Source organism: Neolamprologus brichardi, chromosome 15 (genome assembly GCF_056152115.1).
Source record: "Neolamprologus brichardi isolate AB-2024 chromosome 15, ASM5615211v1, whole genome shotgun sequence".
Classification (NCBI taxonomy): Eukaryota; Metazoa; Chordata; class Actinopteri; order Cichliformes; family Cichlidae; genus Neolamprologus; species Neolamprologus brichardi.
In genome coordinates, this window is record NC_142118.1 from 4,131,690 (window position 1) to 4,156,565 (window position 24,876).

General features: G+C 43.1%; 1 protein-coding gene across 1 annotated transcript; it reads right to left on the reverse strand.

Annotated features, from left to right (window-relative positions):
• Positions 1-556: 556 nt before the first annotated feature.
• On the reverse strand, positions 557-8,853 carry trib2 (tribbles pseudokinase 2). Its single transcript, XM_006793009.3, has 3 exons — positions 6,571-8,853; positions 4,856-5,148; positions 557-2,879 (listed from the first exon to the last, which is right to left on the reverse strand). The coding sequence occupies exons 1-3, from the start codon at positions 6,838-6,840 to the stop codon at positions 2,405-2,407; spliced, it is 1,038 nt and encodes a 345-aa protein (XP_006793072.1). The 5' UTR covers positions 6,841-8,853; the 3' UTR covers positions 557-2,404.
• Positions 8,854-24,876: the final 16,023 nt, after the last annotated feature.

Consider the following 24,876-nt stretch of genomic DNA (forward strand, 5'->3'; position numbering starts at 1 on the left):
CCCCACTGCATGACAATGATATCAAATAGTAGATAGTAGAGTAATATAATCATTATTTGAAACTTTCTCCACATTTATTATGAAAATTCACCATTGTAATGATTTCGAAGGGTGGTTAAAGACTTTTGCAAAGTACTATATATGTGTCCACTCTGCATTTAATCATTAGTTATTATTAACCCCTGGCACTCCACAGCGTGTCTTCCTCCCCTCACAAACAACCGGCTGCACCAGACACCCACCCCTCCCTGTGCCAAGATTTCTTCCTGTTAAAAGGGAGTTTCTTCCCTCTGTTGCCAAAATGTTTGCCCAAAGGGGATCACATGATTGTTGGGGATCTCTCTGTATTATTGTAGTGTCTTTACCTCACAATGTAAAGATGAAATGGTGTGTCTGTGTGTGTTTTTCTTAAATGTAGCCATTACAACATTACAAATGTTAAGCGTGTAATGATGCGTGATTCTGCACGTTGTGCTGAAGAGCTTTTATTTTGTATGTACAGGGAAAAAAACAACAAAAAGAAAGAAAAAAAAAAAACCCAAAACAAAATCCAGTAGTAGTTCACAATTTATTTTACTGAATAAATTTGGACAAAACACCAGAATCTGTTACGATACAATCAGAACATCTGAGGCAGATATCCCACCATGCACCATCCCCCCTCCATGAAACAAAAAAAAGGACTAAACATTAGCACCAAATCAGCACCAGCTTAAATAAAGGTAGCTCAGTCTACAAAAACGATGAAAGCAATAGCTGTTTTACTGTTTAAATCCAAAAACAACTCAGAAAAGCAGCAAACTGAGAATTTTTCCTGTTTTTAAACTTTTCTTTAAAAAAAAAAGAAAGAAAGAAAGAAAAGAAAAAGAAAAACGAGCACCCTCCTAACCCCACCCCGACCTCCCACCCTTTGCTAGGCAGGCTATAGCATTCATGGAGCACATGCCAATGTCTAGTTAAGGAAAACACAAATTCAAGTAACATTGAGATACGACAAAACGTGTCCACTGGTACCCATTTTCGAGCATGACCGTTTCACAGAACCTAAGCAGGGAGTAGAAAAACAAAAATAAAAATAAAAAAAACAACCTAACATGAGGTTCTGGAGTGAGCATGTCATAGCAATACTATCACTGAATATCTCATATCAATTTTCTTAAAAAGAAGTGAGGGAGACTGGGTGGCATGAGGCTGTCGGGGGTACAGGAATACTGGCACAGAAGATAATGTGTATTCTAAAACTTCAGACAGACCTTTTTTTTTTGTTTGTTTTTTCTCTGTTGGCGCCTGTCCTGTGTCAAGATATTGCCTACATCATACATGAAAAAGGAATCTCTGGATAAAGAAAAACCCTGCAATGTAGTTTTAAATATATATATAAATTTATATTTATTTTATATATATATATATAATATAGCTGTTACAATTTAAATAAATGTTATGTTCTTGTTCCTACAACTGAAGAATGGAATTAAATTATATATTTTAAAAAAAAGTAAGCTAATTTTAGAGGTGGAATCATCCTTTCACCTAATACATCAAGTGCATGATACCGTGTGGGGAGGCTGACTATGAAAATAGATTAAGATTGAGGTGTACAGAGTGACAATAAAGCAGCAGTAACAATAGACTGGAATAGCTTTTTAAAAAAAACAAAAATGCTTTACAAAAGTAATGTGGAAAAACAAAAAGTGTGGTAAGAGACAGGAGGAGGCGGAAACATAACAAAAGACAAGGCCATTGAGGAGTTTAGTGACTGTCAGAATCTTCAACAATATAAAACAGACAAACGAGACATGGACACACGACATAAAACTTAAAACCATGAGACAAGGGCGAGGTCAGCCATGTCGATTATGATGACAACCACAAGAAAACGCCTGCTCCGTTTATACGATGCTCCTGGGTCAGAACTATGACCGCCTAAAGCTATGACATCAAACTAAAGAAAACCAATAAAAAGAGCTGGGGTGTTGAGAGTCTGTCAGTTCCTTTAGGATTGTTCTCCTCGGATTCCTTGTTTGTATGTCCCTTCATGCTTTCCATAGTGTCAAAAAAAGAAAAAAAAAAGGTGAATGTGTCTACTTCTATGAGCACCACATTTAAAACAAAACAGATCCAGAAAAAAAAAAAGAACATTTGCTACATTGTTTGCAACTTGCATATCTGGTCGCAACATCCCCGATCGGGACGTGCATCGCCAGATGATGTATAGATGCCATTTGTCATGCCAGACTCAAGGTTTTCCATGAAATGGTGGCAAAGGAAACACAATGGAAACACCTTTTTTTTATGAGTGACAAATTCACCTATTTACTTCTACTCTACTGTTTATTTTTTTGGCTCTGCTGCGAGCTTGGCGAGCCAACCGTGGCGGAGTCGTCCGTTTGTGCTTGGTGTTTGCTCAGCTGAAGAACTGCTCCAGCTCCTCTTCCATGTTCACCTCAGGCACCATCTGCTCCTGCTCCCTTTCCCCTCTGCTGTGCACTGCAGTGCCCCCTAGCGCCCCGGAGGAGGCGAACCACGGGTGCTCCAGAATCTCCCGAGAGGTGAGGCGCTCCGCCGGCTCCCGACGGAGGATGGAGCGGATCAGGCACTTGGCCTTGGGCGTCAGCGTTTCTGGGATGTTGAAGTGGCCCCTGCGGATTTTGCTGAACAGCGAGCCGGGTTCGACATCGTGGAAAGGGTAGCGCCCCACGAGGATGGTATAAAGCATGACGCCCAGGCTCCAGACGTCAGCTGCCTTCCCCGAGTAGCTGCCGCTGGCATTGAGGATCTCGGGGCTGACGTAGGCGGGGCAGCCATGTTTATCTGACAGGGAATCATCGTGCCCATTCAGGATGTACGTGTCCTCGAGGCTCTCCAGCTTCACAAGGCTTCTGCAGACACACAAACAAAACTCATTGAGCTCCTTATAAATGTGGATGATCTAGAAAGAATTTGAGCAATCAGAAGAAAACCATCAAGTGGGTAATTTATTCTGACAGGCAACCTAAAGTACTTTAAATCCATCACTTTTGGATGTCAGTGGAAGTAGATCGCATAATTCTCTCAGCTTATGTGTGACATTTCTTTTCAACATATAAAAAGTGGCATTATACAAACAGATCCCCCCCCTCCTACTCATCAAAGCATCTATTTGCACTCTTTGCTCTAAACCCTGCAACAGTTGCTACAATACCCCTGGGTATTCATAATAGCGACTAATTGTTGAGAAGCTTTATCACTGAAGAATCTGTGCAAGCTCAAGCACCGAAAACAAAAAGCCCCCATATATGAATAGTCAGCCAGCAGAAGCAGGTAAAGACAATACGATATGATGCACCAAGCAACAAGACTGATCGAAGAGAAGGATGCATTTATTGCTACGTTTGACTTTCACACGAGGCCGTTTCCTTTCATTAATACGTGGCAGAACGATTTTAGGTTTTAAAACGAGGAACATTCTATTGTTTCCTTGAGCAAAATACCCATTGTTCCCCTGCAATATAAAGAGCTGTGTGAATTTTAAACACAGCACACCACTGCCTGGATAACAGCTCATTTGGAGGATGTGCAAACCTGCAATTAGAGCTAAGAGGACCTAGGAAGGCAAACTACTAAAACGGAGCCGAATTTAATATTAGCACACATTGTGCATTTCAGCTGAGTCAGAGGCGGCGCTCATGATAAAATATCTTTAGGCGTGGTAGAGAAGAAAGAAACAAACGAGCCTTGTTTAATAGCTACGTGATTCTACTCGAGGCCAGCGCTTGACTGATGCCGCCGTTTGGTCAAGGGTTAACGGCAGCATGACAAATTCGGGTCAAGAAGCCAACGAATGCTGCAGAAGCCTGCTCGGGTATCATTTTCTGTCTGCTCATCCACTCCTCTCTGCAGTCATCGCAGCGTTTTGTTCCACACTTGGCCTCGGAGCCAGAGGAGGTCTCTCTAAGGCAGCTTTGTCTCCTCTCTCATCTCTCTGCACTCGTTCACCGTTTCAGCAGGACTGAAAGGTTGTAAGAGGAGTCTTGACAGGCCACATAGTAAATGCAACCCGGTCCTACCCTTCACATCACTCTTAGAATTCACCCGGCATGAATCATTTAGTGGAAGGCGCCCTCAGCATCCGAGCCCGGTGACATTCAAGGTTACTGGACCTGTACTAAATATGTGAGGCGGCTCAACTTCTCTTTTCCACAGAGAGCGCCAGAGAATGACGTCACATTTTTCAGACTGGCTCTGAGTGCAGCATGTGGCTTCAAGGTGTTAAATAAGAAGCACTTAAGGAGATGCTTTAGTGCTGGGATTTGTATACAGTATCTAATGAAAAGATTAAACGTTGAGTCTGAACTGGCATCCACTCAAATTCTTTAAAAGAAAAAAAAAGAACTTAAAAAGCTGCTCTAACAGATGTCTGGATTTTGTAGTTTCAAATGCTGCCAGCAGGGGTCAGTAAACCCGCACTGTGAAAAGTGTTATTCTAAAGTTTCCATCACACATAAGCCCAGAGTAATGGATCATCTGCCATGCAAAAGCTTCCCCTGATAACTTATCTGTCCATGTTTCTCAGCTCAACAGCTTTCCTGAGTCTTAGCATGAGTAGCGATTACATTTGTGTAACTCATTTCCTTCCCCCAAGTGTGATTCCATTCACATTTACAGCATATGTGCACAAAAATAACCAGGCGACACACAAAAGGCTCATGTTTCCTTCATTCTGCACAACACCTTGTATAGTGTCAACTTACACTATCTGCGGTATTAGCTGTAATATCACACACATACCGATAGCATCTTATACACACAAAAAAAAAAAAAAACAGAGGGAAACTGCAAAGTGCACAAAAGATGCTAAGGTTTCCATGGGACTCACCTGTCCTCATTCTTGAAGACAAACTTCCTCAGTTTGAGGTCACGGAGAACCAGTCCGTTGTCGTGGCAATGTGCCACAGCCGAGGCTATCTGATAGAAGAGCCTGGCAGCTTCGTCCTCTCGCAACTTCTTGCAGGTACGGACAAAAGAGTGCATGTCGCCATAGCTTCTCTCGAAGAACACATAGGCCCGCGTCTCCCCAAGCAAAATCTCCAGGATTTGGTTAATGTGCTGGTGCTGGCCAAGGGCGAAGTAGGCCGCCAGTGACTCCTGGTATCGGCCCACATCGAAAACCTGCAATCAGAAGAAGGAAGAATTTATGCTTTTATGCTTACTGTTAGCAATGTGGAGAATTAGATCGTTTGTATATTTTTTTTCAGCTATATCATTAGGTTCTTTTGGTGGTTGGAGATCTATAAACCAAACCTTTCCCACCATAGATTTACACAATTAAATCCAACTGAAGGAGGTGTAAATTGCCCTCTAATTGAACTAAATGTAACCAACACATGAGTAATCCAACACATTCCCGGGACACCAAACTTGGTCTTTTAGCAGAGCGAGTAAGGTTAAATAGAGGCAAACTGAAAGCATTGTATTAGTACATGGCATTGTGCTGCAGCCTGGGGGTTGCAGTGTCTCTTTTGTTTCCATAGTAACCCCCCAATTGACTTTCAGTACATGCAGTTCAGGTGAGAGGGCTCCTCTTGCAGTCGATACAAATACACCCCACAGGTCTGGGGATCTTAAGTTGCAGCCTAAGACTCCAGCTAGACAAGAAAAATCAATCCTGAAAAAGGGGGGGGGAGGGAATTGATGACTGCTGTATCGAAACCAGCACAAAGCAGATGGGGGTCAAACAGCAGTTAGTACACAGGCTTGTGCCAAAGGCCATTAATTTGTTATTGCCCTGACAAAACATTATCTCAAGTCAAAAGGCACAGGTTATTTGATATGTTGTGGCGTACGAGTCCAAGGGTGCGTGCAAGTATTGCCTCAATTCATCCACTTAAGCCTCAGGGACAACCCACCTGCCCTCATAATCAGTAATTTACAGAAGTCAGTAGAAGCTATAATTGTGCTGAGGAGAGGCCATGAGTTTGATCCAAGCTTAACAGGGAAGCGGGTTTTTTTTTACATTTTTTTTTGAATGTGTGCATTTTATTCAGATCAACTTCCCTTTAAAAACTGAGCACCTGGTGCAAAAAAGAAAACAAAAAGAAAAAAGGTGCACTATGGATATGCTGGCACTACAGATCCAAGTGTGAGCACTGTGCCATGAAAGAAAGAAGCCACGGCTGTGCCAGAATAGCACAGAGGAGTGTGTACGTGGTTACTCACTCCTTTGTCAACGTTACATCATGCAATCCAAGCCACACAGCTCACTCCATTCACTTTTTCCATTAGGCTGCTGCTGCCAGCTCTCTATTTACAGTTCAAGCAATTATTAAAAAGTGGAGATGGTGGACAGGAAACCCATAAAAGCCAGCTCAGGATTTTTCTGCATAGCACATTCATCACATCTGAGGACATTAGGCATCGAAATAAAGTCGTTTTAATTCATCTAGACGTGCAAGCAACGCACCCCTAAAAAATATTTCGTGCAGTATAAAAAATATATATGTGAATATTTTTTCTCCCCAGATTGACGTCACAAGGGGGGAGTAAAGTCATGCTGCGAAATAGGTAAGGTTTGTTACCATATTGCCTACTAACCTTACATACGAGCTCGTCCCCGCTGTGCAGGTGGGCGGCTCTGAAAACGTGGTCTCCCTCCAGCGGCTCCAACAAAAGGTAGTCCCCGATGCGGGAGATACAGTGCGAGGAGTCCGGGGTCTCCGGCGGGCTGGGAGACCCGAGGTTGGGGCTGAAACTCTGATGAGACTCTGTAGTCCTTAAACAAGACAATTCTTCGAAATCGTGCGCTTTGTGCCGCGATCTCCCATAGCGTGAAATGTTAATTGGATTTGACCTCTGTATGTTCATGAGGAATAAGTGCGATATCTCCACAAAATCGGGGGCCTTCCTCCTCCTTGTTCTTCTTATCCTCTTCTGTCGGGATAACACTTCGTTGTGCAGAAAGACAATCTGTCCAAGTACTTCTGTTACGCTTGCATAAAGTAAAAAAAATAAATAATAATTTTTTTCTTTAAAAAAAATACAAAAAATAGGAGATTTAAATGCACCTTGCCTTTGCAAAATCTAACCGACTCTGTGCAGCCAAAACTGGCTCGCCGGATTTCGTGCAACTAAAATTGGTCTCTGATTTTTTACTGCTCACTTGCACCCCTTTGTTTTCCATTCATTGGATGAAACTGGGGTAAAGGAAAAATTAAGAATTACTGACTTAAGCTGGATGAAACCCCTTAGTACAGACGTGCTGCAGCTTCACTGACGTTAAGTGCGAACAAAACTGCAACAAAGGTTGCCAAAAGTTAGCTTTTAAAATGAATGAAGAGTAAACCCGCAGCTCGTCTTGCTAGCTTATCTTGCCGGTTAACGGTATGGCACGTTTCATAAAACGGAAACAATTTATAAGACACAGCTGTCAGGCAAGGGGACAAATGCAAAAATAGAAACAAATAAAGCAACTTTCCAGCCCAATTATAGCTGCTGACTTTTTAGACTATTAGTAGCTAGCAGGTGCAGAGCTAACTAGTTAGCTCCTTTGGCTAACTAGTACCAGGTCAGTGCACGGCCTTGTTCCCCGGGATCATATCCATGCACGCTGATTGTCATCTATCACATAAGGAGAAACCCCCATCCGGAAAAAAGACTGCTGTGGCTCTTTGTGTGCGGGAGTCGACGTCCTCTCTCTTTCTGCTGGTCCAGTCCTGCGGAATAAAAGTGTCGTCTTTCTTGAGTGTCTGCTGATATAAATCTGATGGAAGGAAGGAAGGGACGGCCGGCCGACTTTCCCAGGCCAATCCCTCGATTCAGCAGGACATCCTCTCCCGTGGTGCCGCTGTGCTTCTTACGTGGCTGGGAATCTAGTCCATTCAAGTGCGGAGGGAGGCCAGCCGAGCTGTACACACTGCGCCTGTACAGACAGAGAGAGCAAGCCTGCCTGCCTGACGGAGGAGGGGACGAGGACGGGAGGGTGGAGGGTAGGGGGGGCTTCTGTACACACGCACACCTGCGCACATGCACACACATACAAAGAGCCATGCCGACCCGCCCCCTGACGTCATTTAAACAGCGAGAGCTCATTGGCTTCCGAGCTGCCTTATAATATGCGGTGAAGTCATGTGAGAGCCATGTAGTGCGGCTACACCCCCAGGAATCTAAATGCGTCGCATGCTGGTAAATTGGATGGGGAGGGGGGGCCGGAGTGAGAGTATAGCTACTGTACGTGCTGTGTTACAAATGTGTTTCCTCCTGAAATGTCATTCAAGGGAAAGCGAGGGAGATCCCGCTCTCACAATAGCACACACACCGTTCAGCGCAGTTACCGCAGAAAATCGTGTTATTTGTAACACCTTTTTTGTGGCGGCATCTACACCTGTAAATGAAAACACACCGCGTTACTAAGCCCTTAGGATACAGTTGAGTCTATATTTAAAATTACATGAAAGTGTAACTAAAGGAGGGCCTAAGCCTGGGGTGTCAAACATAAGGCCCGGGGGCCAGAATCAGCCAAGCAAAGACACCAATCCGGCCCACTGGATGGCTTTGTAAAATGTCAAGGAGAACAGAAACTTTTTACCCATAAAGACGCCCCCTGCTCCCCATGGGTATTCATGTTACACCAAAATAAGTTATATATTTCTGTAATTTTACACATTTCCCTATTCAAATTCAAGCCCAAAAAAGTCATGCTGACAGATTTATTTCTTTTGAAACAGGACTTCATTTTTCAGTATAAGATATTTCACTCCACTCCACAAAAGATAAAAGTTACAGCAATCTCATTACAAATGCAATGTAAAACAGCTAAGACAGAAATCAGTGGAAGTATAATACTCCAGATTTTTATTTATTTATTCGTGTGCCAAGTGTGCTTCATTAAAAAGCTAGCACAGGAGGTGCGTGCATCTTAGACATGTCTTGCAGCAGATTGTTCTGTTACACAGTTGTGCGTGGAAGAGCTTCATTATTCATTGTTCTTCCCTATACACTGTAACCAGGAGGTGTGACGGCAGGCTTGTGCAATTACATCTAGGACTCCAGGGCGGTGTGAGGAATGCTTGCAGCTGGACACAAGACACTGGCAGAAGTGTTTGATTTAATGTTTATTCTCCCGCGTGCGATGTGCGTGCGCGTACACAGACGTGCTCTGTTCAAAATCCTCGTTTCTCACCGTGTGCTTGAATAAGCCCCCACAGCATGGAAATGCATTTTTTGCGCCCCTCATCGTTTCTGGTCCTCGAATGCGGCAGCACCCACGAGCTCGTCAAATGTATGTGCATGTATGAATGCATGTGGGTTATGTGAGATAATCTCTGTGAGCCACCCACTTTGCTCCTTCTCAAAATGCTGGAACATTCTTCCGTGCACAATAGCTGCACTTTGGTTTCACCCACTCAGTCAAGAACTGAACTTGTGAACTGTAAAAGTGTTACAGGTTACTACGAGCTAAATAAACACAGGGATACACACATGGGTTTCGCTGGAGTACATTTCTGTTTGATGCCTCTGCAGGCTCCGCATCTGCCCATCACTCTAACCCCAAAATGGGGATTCTGCTAAGCTGAAATTGCAGCTGTGCATGAATCAGAATAATAATCTCCAAAGATTCCTTTTGCCCTCATTCCTTGATACACTGTGTGACTCATTCGCAGTGGAGGGCAGCGCTCGAGAAAATCCACGCAGGCTCATCAGCTCTGCAGACGTGCCTACATGCCGAGGAGTTATACCAGGCTGCCCCAGCAGTGCCTTCCAGTGAGAGACTGTAAACCACTGAAACATGATGTGTCCTGGAAGACTACAGAGGTCAGTGCGGATGGCTGAGCATCCTTGAATCCCTGCAGCAGTTGCTCACCCGCCTCTTAATAGGCTGTTTGGAATGTAGAAATGGAATCTAAGGTCAATTTTCTAAGTATTCTCGAGGTTACAGGGAGTCAGTTGGGGCTCAGATCCACCAGGGGAATGCCATTTTCATGTTTTATCACACTGGTCGCAATCAAACGAGGAACCGTTAAAGGTATTTTTCTCAGATTTTCCAAATTCAGAGAGAAGCCAATTTCCTGCCGTCACATAGCAACCCCAGCTAACTCATGTTGATACCAGCGAGAGTCGATGCTGTCACATCCACACCCCGTGGGTAACTTCCACTGAGAAATTCAATCATAGCAGGAGAAATGGATGCAGAGGCGCAGGAGAAATGAGATCATTCAGTGAGAGGAGACAGCGTGAGGGAGAGCGAGGCAGAAGGACGGAGGCTGGTGAAGCAGGCGGCTCGGAGAACGTGATGAGAGGTGGAGAAAGGGAAAGACAAAAGAGAGCAAAGATGGGTGGAAGTGTTAGAAACTGTGGTGCCAAGAAAACCCACGACTCAATAAGCAGACGTTCAGCTGGAGAGGAGAAGAAAGGAGAACGTGGTGTTCTGTTGTTACAGTAAAAGTTAAAAAAACAGTAAAAAATACTTTTACTTTTTAAACCAGAATTTCTGGTAATGCACACACGTGCACACACGCTGTTGTTTACATTTTAAAACCTTTATTTACTAGTACAGTACAGAGTAGACAGGAAGTCAGAGAGAGCCACACAGGAAGTGGTATGGATTGGACTCAGACCCGATCCTCAGCAGTGACCTTTGGCATATCTTGGTGAGCTATACCGATACACAAAGTAGAAATATTTACTTGTGCTGGAGTTTTTCCACACTGTGATAATGTTGCTTTTACTCAAAGAAAAGATCGACTAATGGTTAAGTATTTTACTACTTTTTTATTTCTTTACATTTTTGGCCTTTTTTGTTAGAAAGGATAGGCTACAGCAGGGAATAACGAGGAGAACATGACCCAGGGCAGACTCAAACCTAGGAGGCTGCAGCAAGGATGCGGACAAGGGTTAGAGTAGAACCCAGAAGATGGATTTCTAAAGATAGTTACCTTTTACTGTACATTTCAAATGTTTATTATCAGCTCAAATAACTTTGACTAACACCCCTTTAGTCAAGAAGGTGAAGGGGGTAACAAGGTGCAGGGAGAGACTTTACAGCACAGGCAGAACAAGATCATAATCTGTAAGTTCGTTTGTGGTCCATTTGTCTGGTGTATTAATTAATCACTTATTAAAATGTGTGGGAGGGGGGGATAGGATCACAGCATCCTATTGATTAATAAATAAAAGTGTGCGGCGACAAGTGGGACGAAAGGGCATCAAATCAAACCAAGAAAGGCAAAGATGCCTCACCAGACAAGTGCGACAAATGCTTTGAGTCACTATGAAAGAACCGAAACCAAGCTAATATCAGACATATTCTCAGGTTTGCTTTGGTCCGACTCAGTGAATGCGCTGGGATCGGGCAACACCTCGTTTTCAAGTGGCTGAAAATGCAGAGCTGAGGACTTTGTAGTGGGAACAGAGAGGAGGAGGAAGTGGGGTAGAAAATCATTTCAGCTGTGATATGACTTTGCTCGCAGGCTTTCCTTTCTTTCCTAATAATCTTCTTGACGCAGCAGCTTGTCGCACAACGACTGCGATTTGAGAAAAATCCCAATCACAACCGCAAACCATTTGATATTGCTTTGTAATTAGATCTAGGAAACCTCATGTTATACAGATGGAGGCAATATTATAGTAAAAATCAGGATCCTTTTTGTTTTATAGCACAACCTTAAAAAATATTATACACTGGACCAACACAGTCATGATATCTCAATCATAACTTTTCTCTTTTTGCTTACTTAAGACAGTAAATATAATCATGCTTATTAATGAGCATGCTGTTTGAAGAAATGCCCGATCAGCAGGAGAGTAAAACAAAGGGGAGAATAAATATTGGTGATTCAAATGACAGCAATGGAGCTTGCAGGATATTGCTCCCTCTATATTCTATGAACTAAAATGAAAATGTCCTGTACCGATGAATTCAGGATGCTGCCCGAGGACTGTGTCTTGCCGAGGCGTTTTTCCGTTTACATCTCTGAGGCAGCAGGAAGTGTGAGCACTTTTGAGTGGCAGGTCACGCAGGCAAGACCTCGAGAGGAAGGATCTTGGCTCGAGGGGAGACAGGATTGGCGTCACAGGCTCTCCTTCATGGAGTCAGACAGCTGAGTGAGGACTTGTGGCAGCTCTGTCACTGGACAGGGTGACTCACTCGCTTATAAGTGGAGCGGTTAATAATAGTCATACATTAGTGCTCCTGCAGTGAAATAACACGGCTTTAACAGCTTAAGCCCTCTAAAACGGCTCACTGCAGAGAAAGACACGAGGACGCTCTTGTAACATCAAGCGCGTCTGTTTTAAAATAACTTGGCTCGTTACAGCTGCCATGTCAAAACTGCCCGGAAAAGGACAAGACAATCCCAGCAAGAAAGATTTGTGATTCCTCCCTGCTCTGTCAGATATTGTCGTCCCTTTGCAGAAAATATGTATGTTTTTGGAACTGCTTAACGTATAAGATGTAGATTTATTCAAATTCTCAAACAAGACACTCTTTTAGAGATGAAAGGCGAGGGTGAAGAGGTCGGCATTATATCACATTTGCCGGTGATGAGTCAATCTCAACTTTCCAATACTTGCAGGAGGATCAGACTACAGGAGCCGAACACAGTCAGCAAAGTGCATTCAGTCATGTTGCCTTAGTAAAGACTTCTGGCGGAACATAAGCTGTTGATTTACCCTGTAAACATCTTGTATAATATTCTAAGATTTGCAGTTATAAAATGCATGTGGAAGGTGAAGACTCATTAAGTTAGCAAGGACATGTGATCTTTGTTTTGCTGGGGCTGTAGCTGTAGCTGAAGGCAAGTCATACTTATAAAAGTATAAATAGTCTGCTGAGTGCTTATCACTGCTGCCTCGGAGCAAACAGGTTGGTTTCCAAGCTGAGTTTGACACGCAAATCCCAAAAAAACAATCACTTGTGTAAACTGCAGTGTTTACAAAGATGTAGACAAAAAATGTAACAGCCTAAAACACATATGACTGAGGTAATCTTGGCAGAAGTACCAAAGGGGCAAAGTGGATGATTACATTGCTGTCTCAGACCATTAGGGGGGCCTGAAGGCTCCAGAATAACTACGTAGCTGTTTTGTTGTGGTTGTTATTCTGAATTTATGGAAGAGGATTAAAATCAATTCTGGTAAATGGCCTGCATTTGTATAGCGCTTTACTCAGTCACTAAGGACCCCAAAGCGCTTTACACTACATTCAGTCATTCACCCATTCACACACAGTGTTGGGGAGTAACGGAATACATGTACCGCCGTTACGTATTTAAAATACAAAATATGAGTAACTGTATTCCGTTACAGTTACCGTTTAAAAAGGTGGTATTTAGAATACAGTTACTTTGTTGAAATAAATGGATTACACGGCGGTACTTCCCTGTTTCATATTGTGGCGGGTCAGGACTGTTTGGGTTTTGTTTGACAGCTACGTTCTGTTGTTCCAGGCGGCAGCGTTACGGTTGCCATGGTTACAGGGTGACGCTCTCTCTCTGCGTGTTTCCTGGGTGAGAGAGGCCTTTTTGTTGTTGTTGTGCTAAGCTAATAGGCAGAATGCTACAGGTATAGCTCTAAAGAATGTAGCATCATAGGCAGTGTAGTCCTTGCTGCAGGGAGAATGGACTGCCATACCCGTTATGTGTCTGTGAGCGAGGGAAGGAGAAAAAGGAAAAGTACGAGCTGTCATTGAGCAAAAACGGGAGCTGGAAGCATGTAAATATAATAATAACCACTGCAGCCAAGAAGAGAGCCTGACGAGCCCAGTTGTAAGTAAGCTATTAAGACTCGACTGTACACCGTGTTCGTGTTTTCCTCCAAAAACAATAAGTTCCGTTGGAGCAGCTTTTCAACGCCTCTCTTTGTCTCTCGCTGGCAGAGTTGACCCAGACAACAAAGTAAAGCTAGTTTTCAGCTACGAGCCCGACACAGAACCCACCGTATTAGCCAGAGGTCCCTTTACTACGGTTCGGAGCCGCGGACCTTCAGTAACAGTAATAAATCACAGCAATAGTACATTCATGTAGTTGTAAACAGGATGATAATATATTAAGTAATCCAAAGTATTCAGAATAGTTACTCTCATTGAGTAACGTAACGGAATACGTTACAGAATACATTTTGGGGCATGTATTCTGTATTCTGTAATGGAATACATTTTAAAAGTAACCTTCCCAACACTGTTCACACACACATTCACACACTGGTAATGGTAAGCTACATTGTAGCCACAGCTGCCCTTGGGTGCACTGACAGAGGCGAGGCTGCCGGACACTGGCGCTACCAGGCCCTCTGACCACCACCAGTAGGCCAACAGGGGGTTAGTATTTTGCCCAAGGATATTTGGCATGCAGCCAGGAGGCAGCCTGGGATCGAACCACCGACCTTCTGATTAGTGGCTGACCTGCTCTGCCACCCCAGCTACAGCCAAATTCTGAGGAAAAAAAATCTGAATTTTGAGGTCAATGTCATAATTCTGACTTTTATTCCTCAAAATTCTAAAAAAAACAAAAATAACAGACACCCCCTGTTTTTTTGTCTATGGCCCTAATCCTCTTCTTTATGAACTGGATTACATTGTAATGAATTTTTCTTATCATTCCTGTGATTTTACCCATGTAGGGATTAACAGAATGACATGCACAAATACCAAAGAAGTACATGAAAGCAGTGTGTGTTTTAAAGAATCATACAACCCAAAGCAAAAAAACCCAAAGCAAAAAAACAAAACAAAAAAAACACCAAATGTTGCCGTCATGGATGCATGTGATATTTATTAAAGGGCTTCCTCTAATCACTCTAGGCCTGCTCCCAATAGAACATGTAGTATAGCATTTGACATGGATACAATGGAAGTGACTGTATATAATCTGCTTTGTGACTCACTTGGATAAGTGGTCAGTGTTCAGACAGCAGCTGAATCCGCCGGTGCTATTTTCCTCATGGCTTCAGAATGAACGGCAGTTTATCTTAAAGTGCTTCATGAAATAAATTTGATATCTGCGAGTATGCAGGCAGCCATTGTGATCCGGTGTGACTGCACTTTGGTCACACTGGAGTGGAAGGTCATCTGAAACTGCTCTTTTTCAGCGACCCACAGCCTGTATGATCAGCTACAAAGTGACGAGCACACGCTGTCCTTGTCTGGCCTCTGCATGGGAACACATACACAACTCTCTCACACACGCATGCACGCACGCACCTAAATATCACTGCAATTCACTCTACATTCAAGCTGCTACCATGGCAACCTGTCTCCCTCCTCCAGGGAATATGATACAGGACTGCAAACATAAATAACAATACACACATACGCACACAGCTACACACGGTGAAACACACACGAGGGACTCCATGGTCTAATCTCCTGGGAAAGAACAGTCTGCTCAGTTTATGAGCGATTTTGTGCCAAAAGGTACATTTCATGCCTGCTTAGAAAGGAAAATTAAGGCAAGGAGTCATGATTCACTTTCCCTTACTTGTACCATGCATCATGATGTAGTCACCCAACTCCATCGTAGCGTGATTATGGCTGGCTTACTGTCACTTCCATCATCTTAAGTGAATTACTGCTTCATTATACTGTATTCATTTTATATGCAATAGCTTTTCGCCTGTGTTTTTTTTCCCTTTCTCCCATGATGGGATGAAACAGCCTCCGAAACTGCTTTTAGACCACTCAAACACTAAAAAATGAAATCAATACAAATGCAATCCATTTGAACGGAGCTGAGGCTCTTGCTCTTTTCAATTTTGGACGAATAATAGCTGCTGTGCAATTATTTTAAAGCCATTATTCTGCAGAACAATCAGACAGGTGGAGTCCCCGTGCAGTGTGTGCAAAACAGGGGAGAAATAGCTGTAAAGGAGACGCTGATGAAGGACATCACTTCATCAGTTCAGTCAACTTCCTGCCTGTACTGCTTCTATGTCTCATGTGACAAGCCTCATCTTGTGTTTGTACATTACAGTACACACACACACACACACACACACACACACACAAGGGTGCTTTGAAATCCCACTTCTGTGCGATTGCTCATTATATTGCGCTTGTCAAATAATCCCTTGTTGAGGACAGCAGGGATAACTGCTGCATGACAATCAATTCAAACAAAGATGCCCGCTCCTTGTTTACTCGAGACGTCGTCTTTAAAAAACTAAAAGAAAGGGGGGAAAAAAAGAAAAATCAAAATATACAGAAACCTCGAATTGTACTGTGAAATCTCAAAGAGGAAGTCGCTGCTGTAAAATGAGAATCTAGGCCACACTAGGCTGAGGGCAGCAGATATCAGATAAGTGCATGCATCATTTAGCTCAAAAAAAATCACACACGGTTAAATGATGAGAATCGCAAAGGGGATGCCTGCTTTCTGTAGCGGTTTCAAAACAAATTCTTGTGTGGGCTGTGCTGCTTTTGAATGCGGAGTGCATTCACATATTGGGGAAAACGCGGCTATTAAGATAATCGGCTGTCGTCTCAAAAGGCCTTCCCCTCCAGGCAAAATAGCCTCGAGACTGACAGCGACAAACAGGAAGGGCAGACAGAGGGAGAATAAAAAGGAGAGGAGTGAGGGGCCTTTGATTACTGTTGTAGCAAGCAAATTAGCAGCATTAGCTTTGACAGTAATGATTTCGTATTTTTTCTCTGCTGTATCTGGCTAACTGAGGCTGGCATGCACTGGGCATGGTTCAATGCATTTAGCATAGAGCTCAAATACAGTTACTTCAGACTATGACCGCAACATTTGGGAAAGCCAGTACAGAGCAACGCTTATTCTCCCCCACCCCCCTTTCTTCCTACTCTCTATATTTTTTATTATGATAGCTTATAAAGAAATGAAAAGTGATCACGACTGAGCGTGTTAAAGGCAGTGGAAATCCCTCTGATGGAGGCTCAGATAACCATTAGCATAACCTTTCATAATGTCAGCCGGATAGTGACTGAAACTCATTTTCAGTCTGGTTTTAGATAATGTCGTACAACACACAAAAAAGCCAGGGTTCCACGGGCGGAGCATTATGTGTATCTGTCTTTTGAGATACCGTCTTTGTAATTTTGTGTCTTTGATGGTTTTTTCCTTCTCAGAGCAGGGCAGCCCCTTCAGTAGCACACCTCTGCAAGTGGAGCAGATGAGGAGATAAGGCTGAGGATGAGAACAGCTCATCAGCTAGTTTCTCAGTGTCGAACCTTAGGTGTCTCTTTCTGCTGACTGGGGCGAGCTATGCTTCAATGCCAACCTCACAGGTGTGTGTGTGTGTGTAGGCAAATACCAGATTCCTTTTAGTTTCTGAAGGTCATCACCTGATGCCCTCGTCAAGGGCCATTGCTTCATTTCTTTTAACAATAAACCCAGTGTTTATTCTACAAACACCTTCAGGAAGGATGGATGCAAAGGCCTTCCTCCTTAGTTTCTTTTGCATCTGCAGATGTACACAGATGCATTTCCACTTTCATTTGGTTACATTTGCCTTCGCATCTAATTATTCCTTCTGTCTTTTCCTTTCTCACGCGCGCACATACACAGACACAGATGCAAATAACACAAGCATGATGTAATTATTGCAGCCTTCTATCCATTTCCTGCTGAGAAGTGACCCGCAAATGAGGATTTTTGTAACTTAATTAAAAGCAAACAACTTCAAAATGTAGGATGCATTTTTTCTTATTTTTGTCGAAAAATAATAAGGAAAAAACGCTGCAAATTGAGTGTTGAGCCAACTTATGTTAGGTGGAGATAATCATACGACCGCTTTTAGAACGTTCCTGTGTGAATACTCCAGTGTGCTGTGCATCAGACTGAACAGATGTTGTAGTGACACCCTAACCTCCCCACCAACATTACCATTTGCTTTACCGTTAGCATTTCCTCTGAATTAATTTGTTTGCGACAAGTCTTGCTTGTAGTTTAAAACCTTTTTGTTTCAGTATAATTTCAAAAGTGTCTGAGAACAATACAGCGACAGAGACTGAAGGATCATAATGATAGCAGAGATTTCAACAAGTACACTTCTGCTGCACTGATGACAGTTAAAATAATCATTTCGTTTGGAAAGGTGATTCAAGCGATGGCAGGTTTAAAAAAGAAATAACTACAAAGGCTTACAGAAGTGATAAAGCACAGTAAGTACCAAAAGTCATTATGTGAAATGTGTCCTTATCTGTGTGCAGTGCTGTATCAGATATGGTACGGCTACAGCGCATATTGTCAGCCTGTCAGAGATGTTGGTCTTTAAATTACTTCGGGGATGCAGTTTGGATGTGGTGTATTATTGCTCTAAAACGTGCCATGAGCACCACTGGGCCACTGCATTACATGAAACCTAACAGATGGCTTTCAGCAACCTGTGCAATATGCCGAGGTGACCTCTCCGACTTCAGATGTAATAACTGCCAAAGAAATGACAGACCGAACCAAAAAGCAATCTCCTCCAATTGTGATAACATCACACTTTGGAGGCCCAGAAAACAAAGGCACTGGAAAATATCAAATATTATAGGACAGCAGATTGCATACGTCGGTGAAATAAGTCTTTCTAAAAAGTCTTACCAAGATAGCAAAACTGTATCCACTGCCATTCACTCGTGAATATTGGTCAAGGGTACTGTATTGTGAAAACCCAACTTGGTTTTGAGATAATGAATTATAATTAATAAAATGTAAGAGATATGAATATGTGCACTTGACCTTAAATCAGTGGAATTCACTCCAGAATTGGCCGACCAGGCTTTCATATGTCCGATTATCAGCTGGTGCATGCACAAAATGCAGCACGGATGACCAGTCGAGCACACTCTCACAGCCATATGCTAACATGCTAACATGTTCTTAGCGTTGAGAGCTCCTCGCTGTGAGTAACAATGCAAAATTTGTTAACTGCTGGTAGACACTGTAACAAACATGTTTCCAACAACAAACCCAATCATATTATTATTCCCAGTGTGGGCATTTTAAAGAAACTAACAAAGTAAAAGTGGCTAAAGCTATTCAGAGCACAGATAATAGAGGTCAGCAGCCTCGGTATGAGCAAAGGATCAAAGCTAGCATGAAAATTATAGAGACGATTGAAATCAAGAAAAGGTTTGATGGCCTGTTATCTAAGTAAGTTAAAAACATATTGGAAAACGATGTGAGTACCTGTCATTTGTTTTGTTATAAAAATTTGTTACACCTGCTTTCAATTACTTTCAGATGCTTATGCGAGAGAAGATCCCGAAACTTAATGATTTCTTTTATCGTGAGAATAATATTTTGCATTGAAGAGCACCTGAACAATTTGTTTATGCTGTCAAATATAGTTCTCAGATGGGAAATCTGAATCAGCGAAAACTGGGATTGGCAGGTCACGCTTTGATAATCAGAACTGGCCGAGACGTTTTTGGCCCTTTAGATATGGTTGAAAGCAGGGAGCAAATGTGGTGAGTTAATGTTTGACATGTAACAAGATCCCCAGCCAAATAAATCAGGAATGATGAAGTTTGCATGTGTCTTACGTCCTTAATTGCAGTAAAAATTAGCTTTTTCTTTCTCTATGTGCAGCATACAGTAGATGCATATACACATGTATTTGTTTCTCCCCTTTTATCTCTCCAAAATTTCAAGATTTTCTAAGATTGTTCAAACAAAGTGAGTCATTATGGATGACAAAGTTTAAGCATTAAAATCAGTAGAAGAGGCAACAGACTTCACGGGACAAACCACCAGTTAATGTGTAATTTGTGTTGAGTTGCACTTTGACAGCAGCTTTTTCTCAAACTGTAATGAAACCTCTTTGCAGATGAAAAGTAATTCCGCTCCATTGTGGAAAATCTAACAGGCCCATTCTCAGTCGGCCCCCAGCCCTGTCTCAGTGTTACAATGAATCTGACTAAAGCTTCCAGAGGAATGAATGGTCGCTGCCTGCTCACAGCTCCACTCTTGCATGGCCCACTGCCAAAGCTCTAATTTAAGCTCCAGGCCTTCTGTTGGGAGAGAGTGGGAGAGTAGAGGAAGCCCACCCCAGGCAGAAGTGCAGCGGGTGGGGGAGAGTGCTGGGCCCTGCTCCCTAGAGTGGAATTGATGGCTGTTAAGCTCATCAATGGGGATGAGTCATCCGAGGCAGCCAGCCGCTTCATTCCTCCTGGTCTGCCTTACTGAAGTGGAGGAAAGTTAAAATGTTCAGTTACTACCTGCTCTCTGTGGTGAATCATGTCTGTTAGAAAACACACGATAAGCTACATTTCCACCTCGCTGCTGCACTGGAGGCTTGGTGTTGCAATACACTCTACCATGTTGTTTTACCGATAATTTCTTGAGTGTTTGCCTAGTCACTGGAGTCAAGAACCTGTGTGTGTATTCATCTGTTTGCTCGTGCAGGCAATAGTGTGTGTTTAGAACCTGTTAAGCAACAATTTCCATATCCTTCTAATTGTCAAAGGTCAGAAGCTTTTAGGCAGCCAGCAGTAGGCCGACGGCGGTTGGCTGAACATGCATCTGATTCCATTTGGGCTGGTTTCAGTTTCAAAGCCTCCCACCTTCCTGTCTCATAATCACTCCTACAGATTTTTCGAATCAATTCAGGCCCCGGCTTAGACTGACTTCTGATCAACAACTGGCAATTGTGGTGCCAAAAAAAAAATTCCCAGTGGCCACAGACGGATGTTTGGCGTCCATATAATTCCTATGATTGCTGCAAATGACTGAGAATGGCCACAACGTGAACTCCAGGACACAGTTTGGTCCAGATTTTCCGTTCCTTCAGCAGAATCCGGCAGCTCTTTTCGCATCTCCATAAACTGCAATATTTCTGGGTGGTGACTCGTCTATAAATGCTATCTTTAAATTCTGTGGCAAGCATGTTACCATGACTGCTAGCTGGCTGCCAAGTGCTGGATGATAGCATCAAACAGAAGCAGATCACGAATCACGCTCAGCACAATGTGCAGCGCATTCATATTCATACAGGCATTTTTGCTTATCGAGCCACTGCAACCACACGCGCATCTCACTGTTCCTACAGGTCATACGCTTCCTGCATGCTCCCTTAACTCATAATATGTGCACATATGTGCATCTGAGTGCTTGCATGCATTCGCACAATCTTGTTGGTGCAACAGGAATGTTAAAAGCTGTCATTATCTCAGTGGAAAATGTGTGATTGACCAGAGCTGTGTTGACATGTCAACCCAATTATGTACTCTCACAACACATCGAAGCCCTGGGAATGAGTTGTGTTGCTAAGAAAATCTAAGAGTTAGTGTAGGATGCTGGCACGCATGGTTTTACACGTGTAAGGCGAGAGCAAGAAGGATGTGTAAGACGGGTAATAAGAGAAAAATAAAAATCCCCCTCTATGTTGCTATTTGCAGCATCTTTGCCTGCCTACACCCTTGATCTGTAAGACAAGCTGCCCACCAGACACGTGTTTGGGCTGAAGTCTACACTTAAAGTACAGGTTCTCTTCTCTTCTCTTCTCAGCAGCACAGGATACAGTATGTTCACGTTCACTGCTCATAAAAGGGGTTTCCTCCTGAACGCATCATATTGCATGCCACATTTTATACAAAGCGAAAAGAAAACAAAACTGTAACTACAATGAGAGCGAACAGGTGTGGAAAACAAAAGCGAGCACGTCTTTTAGATGCACAGACCTCAACTAGAGGCTGAGCTCGTGCTTGTCCACGCTCAAACTTTCAGACATACAAATGAATACACAGGAAACCCTGCAATGACTCAATGCCACAATGATTTAAGTTCAGAATGGCAAAGGACGCTCATGACTCAGAGTTTCCATTGTGGCTCCCGCTCTCCTGTTGCAGTTTTGCGCGTGTGTGCAGGTGTGTGTTTATATGTGTTTGCGGTGTGAATAGCATGACTGCTGCTGTTCATATAACCAGCGTGCATGCTCTAGTTCTTTACCAGCTAAAGTGTCAGTCTGCCTTTTTTCACTGTTAGATGCAAACTCTGTTTGGGAAAGTTTGGGAATTTGACTCATCGGTGAGCGGGAGAGTGCTTTTTATTGCTTCTAACTCTGGGTTATGTAGCCTATACACTATATAGCTGCACTGACACAACTGGTGCAACTGCTAAAAGCAGGTTTCAAATTGAAGTGAAAGCATCTATGGTAATCTAGCAATGAAACTCCAGCAGCTAACCTCTGGAGGCACTCTGCAGGTGATGAGGAGACGAGATGATGAGGATAGCGGAAAAGAGGCAAGGACATCAAAGGAGGAGGTGTTGTGTCACGCTTACACGATGCTAGGTGCCGTGAACTGTTTTAATTAACCGACTGACAAGAAAAATATGTTTATGTTAGCCTTGTGGCCCAAATGATGAAGCCGGGCTGCAGAGTTTTTGCCAAGGGTTAAGCAGACTCAAACAAATATTCAGAGAGGTTCAAAAATATCTGTTCAAAATAATTCATCATTTTGAATATAAATTTAGCGTAATGAGCCTTCTTTGTAAAAATATTTGCTTTTGCCTTTCACCTCGTGCTTCTTGTTCTCCCGTTTTCAGAATTTTCTTTTTCACTTTTGTAGTTTGTGTTTCTTGTTTTCTATCGGCGAGTAACGGCTGGTTTTCATTAATCCTGTCTGCCTCTTTGGCTCCTTTTGCCACTATTATGACATGTAAGTCTCAGACTATGATTTACTGCCATTTGTTTCATTCAAAAATGATTAAGAGAGTGATGAATCAATAGTCATACTCATATAATGAAGCTAGGCATATGATCAAACAGAAAAAGCACGCTGCATTAAAACTCCTGTATAACTGCCCGTGTCAGGCTTGCAGTCAAATTTGGTGTGAGATAGAGCAGTGTGTCATGATTTATGGGATGAATCATAATTAATTTAAGTTAATTTAAGTAAGTATTATTTTTTTAAATTAATGATTCATGATCCTTTTTTAAATATGTTGCACAATCAGGGCTGCTTGACAACAAATTTTCAGGCTGTTTTTTGTTGCCGGTTGCCCCCGATGGGCCGAATGTGTGCAAGAGACTGCAGCTTGCATGAGGACGGGGCAGCACAAAGCATCGAAACTATATACGGTTGATTCAAAGTGCAAACCCGGGGCTTTAAATCTTTATTCCCACCCTGACGGATCAGATTCAGCTTTCATGCTTAGTCCCATCATGTGACACGCTGCAGCTATCAGAACATTAAATGAATTCTCAGCTGTGGCTGCACAACAAGCAACTTCAAAGTGCAGCAGCGCTTTAGTTGAGAGTTCTTGGATCAGACATCAAACGTGTTATCACTGTAACTTTGCAGCAGATGAAAAGGACAGGATTTTCCTTTCTGCTTGATACCTGGAGAAAGTATTCCCGAATCAAGGCTTTGATATGGTTCTAGGAGCCAAATAAGGCTAGCCACTGTGTGCGCAACTCAAAAATGCAGAAGAGATGCATGACACCCAACCACGTGACATCTTTCAGAAGTCAGAAACACAATGAAAATTTCATGCAGGCTCTTTTGTTTTCATACTCATGGATATTTTAAGCATGTAATAACATATAAGACTTCCGATGAGCGATTGTTTTTCATACCTCAGTCAAAATAAGAAACATGGACCAATTTCAAAATACGTGTTTGAGGCTTTAACTGTAGAGTGGAGCTTCTCCTTTGATGTCTGCAGTAATTCTTTGGTCTGGTGGTCTGGACTGCTGTGTCACGTGGTTTCCTGCCGGCCAGCCCACGTGATATCGGCTGCTCCTTACTGGAAGACAGGAAACACCGTTCTGCGGTGTCTCACGTGCTTCACATGTCTCTCGGAAGATGTGAGTGGGCTCATTTATAATGCATTAATGGACAGGGCCACTGGAAAGCCTGTCTCCTGACGGAGGAGCACCAGAGCATTTCCATTCATCTTAGCTGGATACCAACTCACGCAGACAGGGCCATGATACAGCTGCTTGACTCCTGCTAGCAAAACAGTGGCAATCAATCATTTTGTAGGCCACTGGGAAAGACTACATAATAGCTACAGTGGAAATCAAAACTTTGGCACATCACCTGCACCTACATCTTAATTTCAATTTTCTTTCTGGAACAGTTTGACTATTTTGGACACACCCTGTCTTGTGAAAAAGTCCTGATGCAAAGTTTTGCAGGGTTTGCCTCAGCCCCCGAGCCCTGCAGCCCCCGCTGTCTTTCCAATGTTACGTCTCTTGTCTCGTGTTGTGGCTATCTTCAGAACATGATGCAAGGCAAGGCGGTGAGCGAGAAACATGTGGCTGGTGGCTCAGCTTTGCCCGCGGAGAGGGACCTCACCTTGATTGTTGCTGATGAGGGCTGACTTCACTCCCGGCACTCAGACACCAGATTTCCTTCAACTGATAAGACAGCAACAATACTCGGTGATTGCAGAGAAAAACGCACAAGCGCGTGCTGCATGTGCAACCTTCAGCAACAAATTACTGCCACAGTGACACAAAGCGTGGACACGGATGTTTTGAAGATCAAAGCGAGGCCTCGCGCTCGTCTGCAGAGTGTGAGCGTTTTAGCCTGACAGCAGTGAGATGAAGTTAAACTCACGCTGAGTCTTTAAGTTAACAGCTACACTAACACACAATAGATAGACACACAGGTAATTATCGAATATTTCTTCCATCTGTCGCAGGATATCACGGGGGTTCAGCAGTTTTAAATTAAGGGTGGCTTTAAAGGCTGGATGGCGATTGATTATTTTCTTGGAAGCCGTAGCAGATTTATTCCTGTAACTCTAGACGGGCAGAGGCGGAAAATGAACCGCTGCTACTTCAGAGGAGAGGTTCGACTGATTCTTCTTCTCTTATTCAGTCCGGTGAAGGCCGGAGCCGTATGCATGAGCTCAAGTGGGCGTGCATATCTATAAAAGATGTGGGCTCACGAGTGGGTGTGGAGTGTGGTTACTGGGTGCAAAATTAACAAATCCGCCTCCTTTTTATT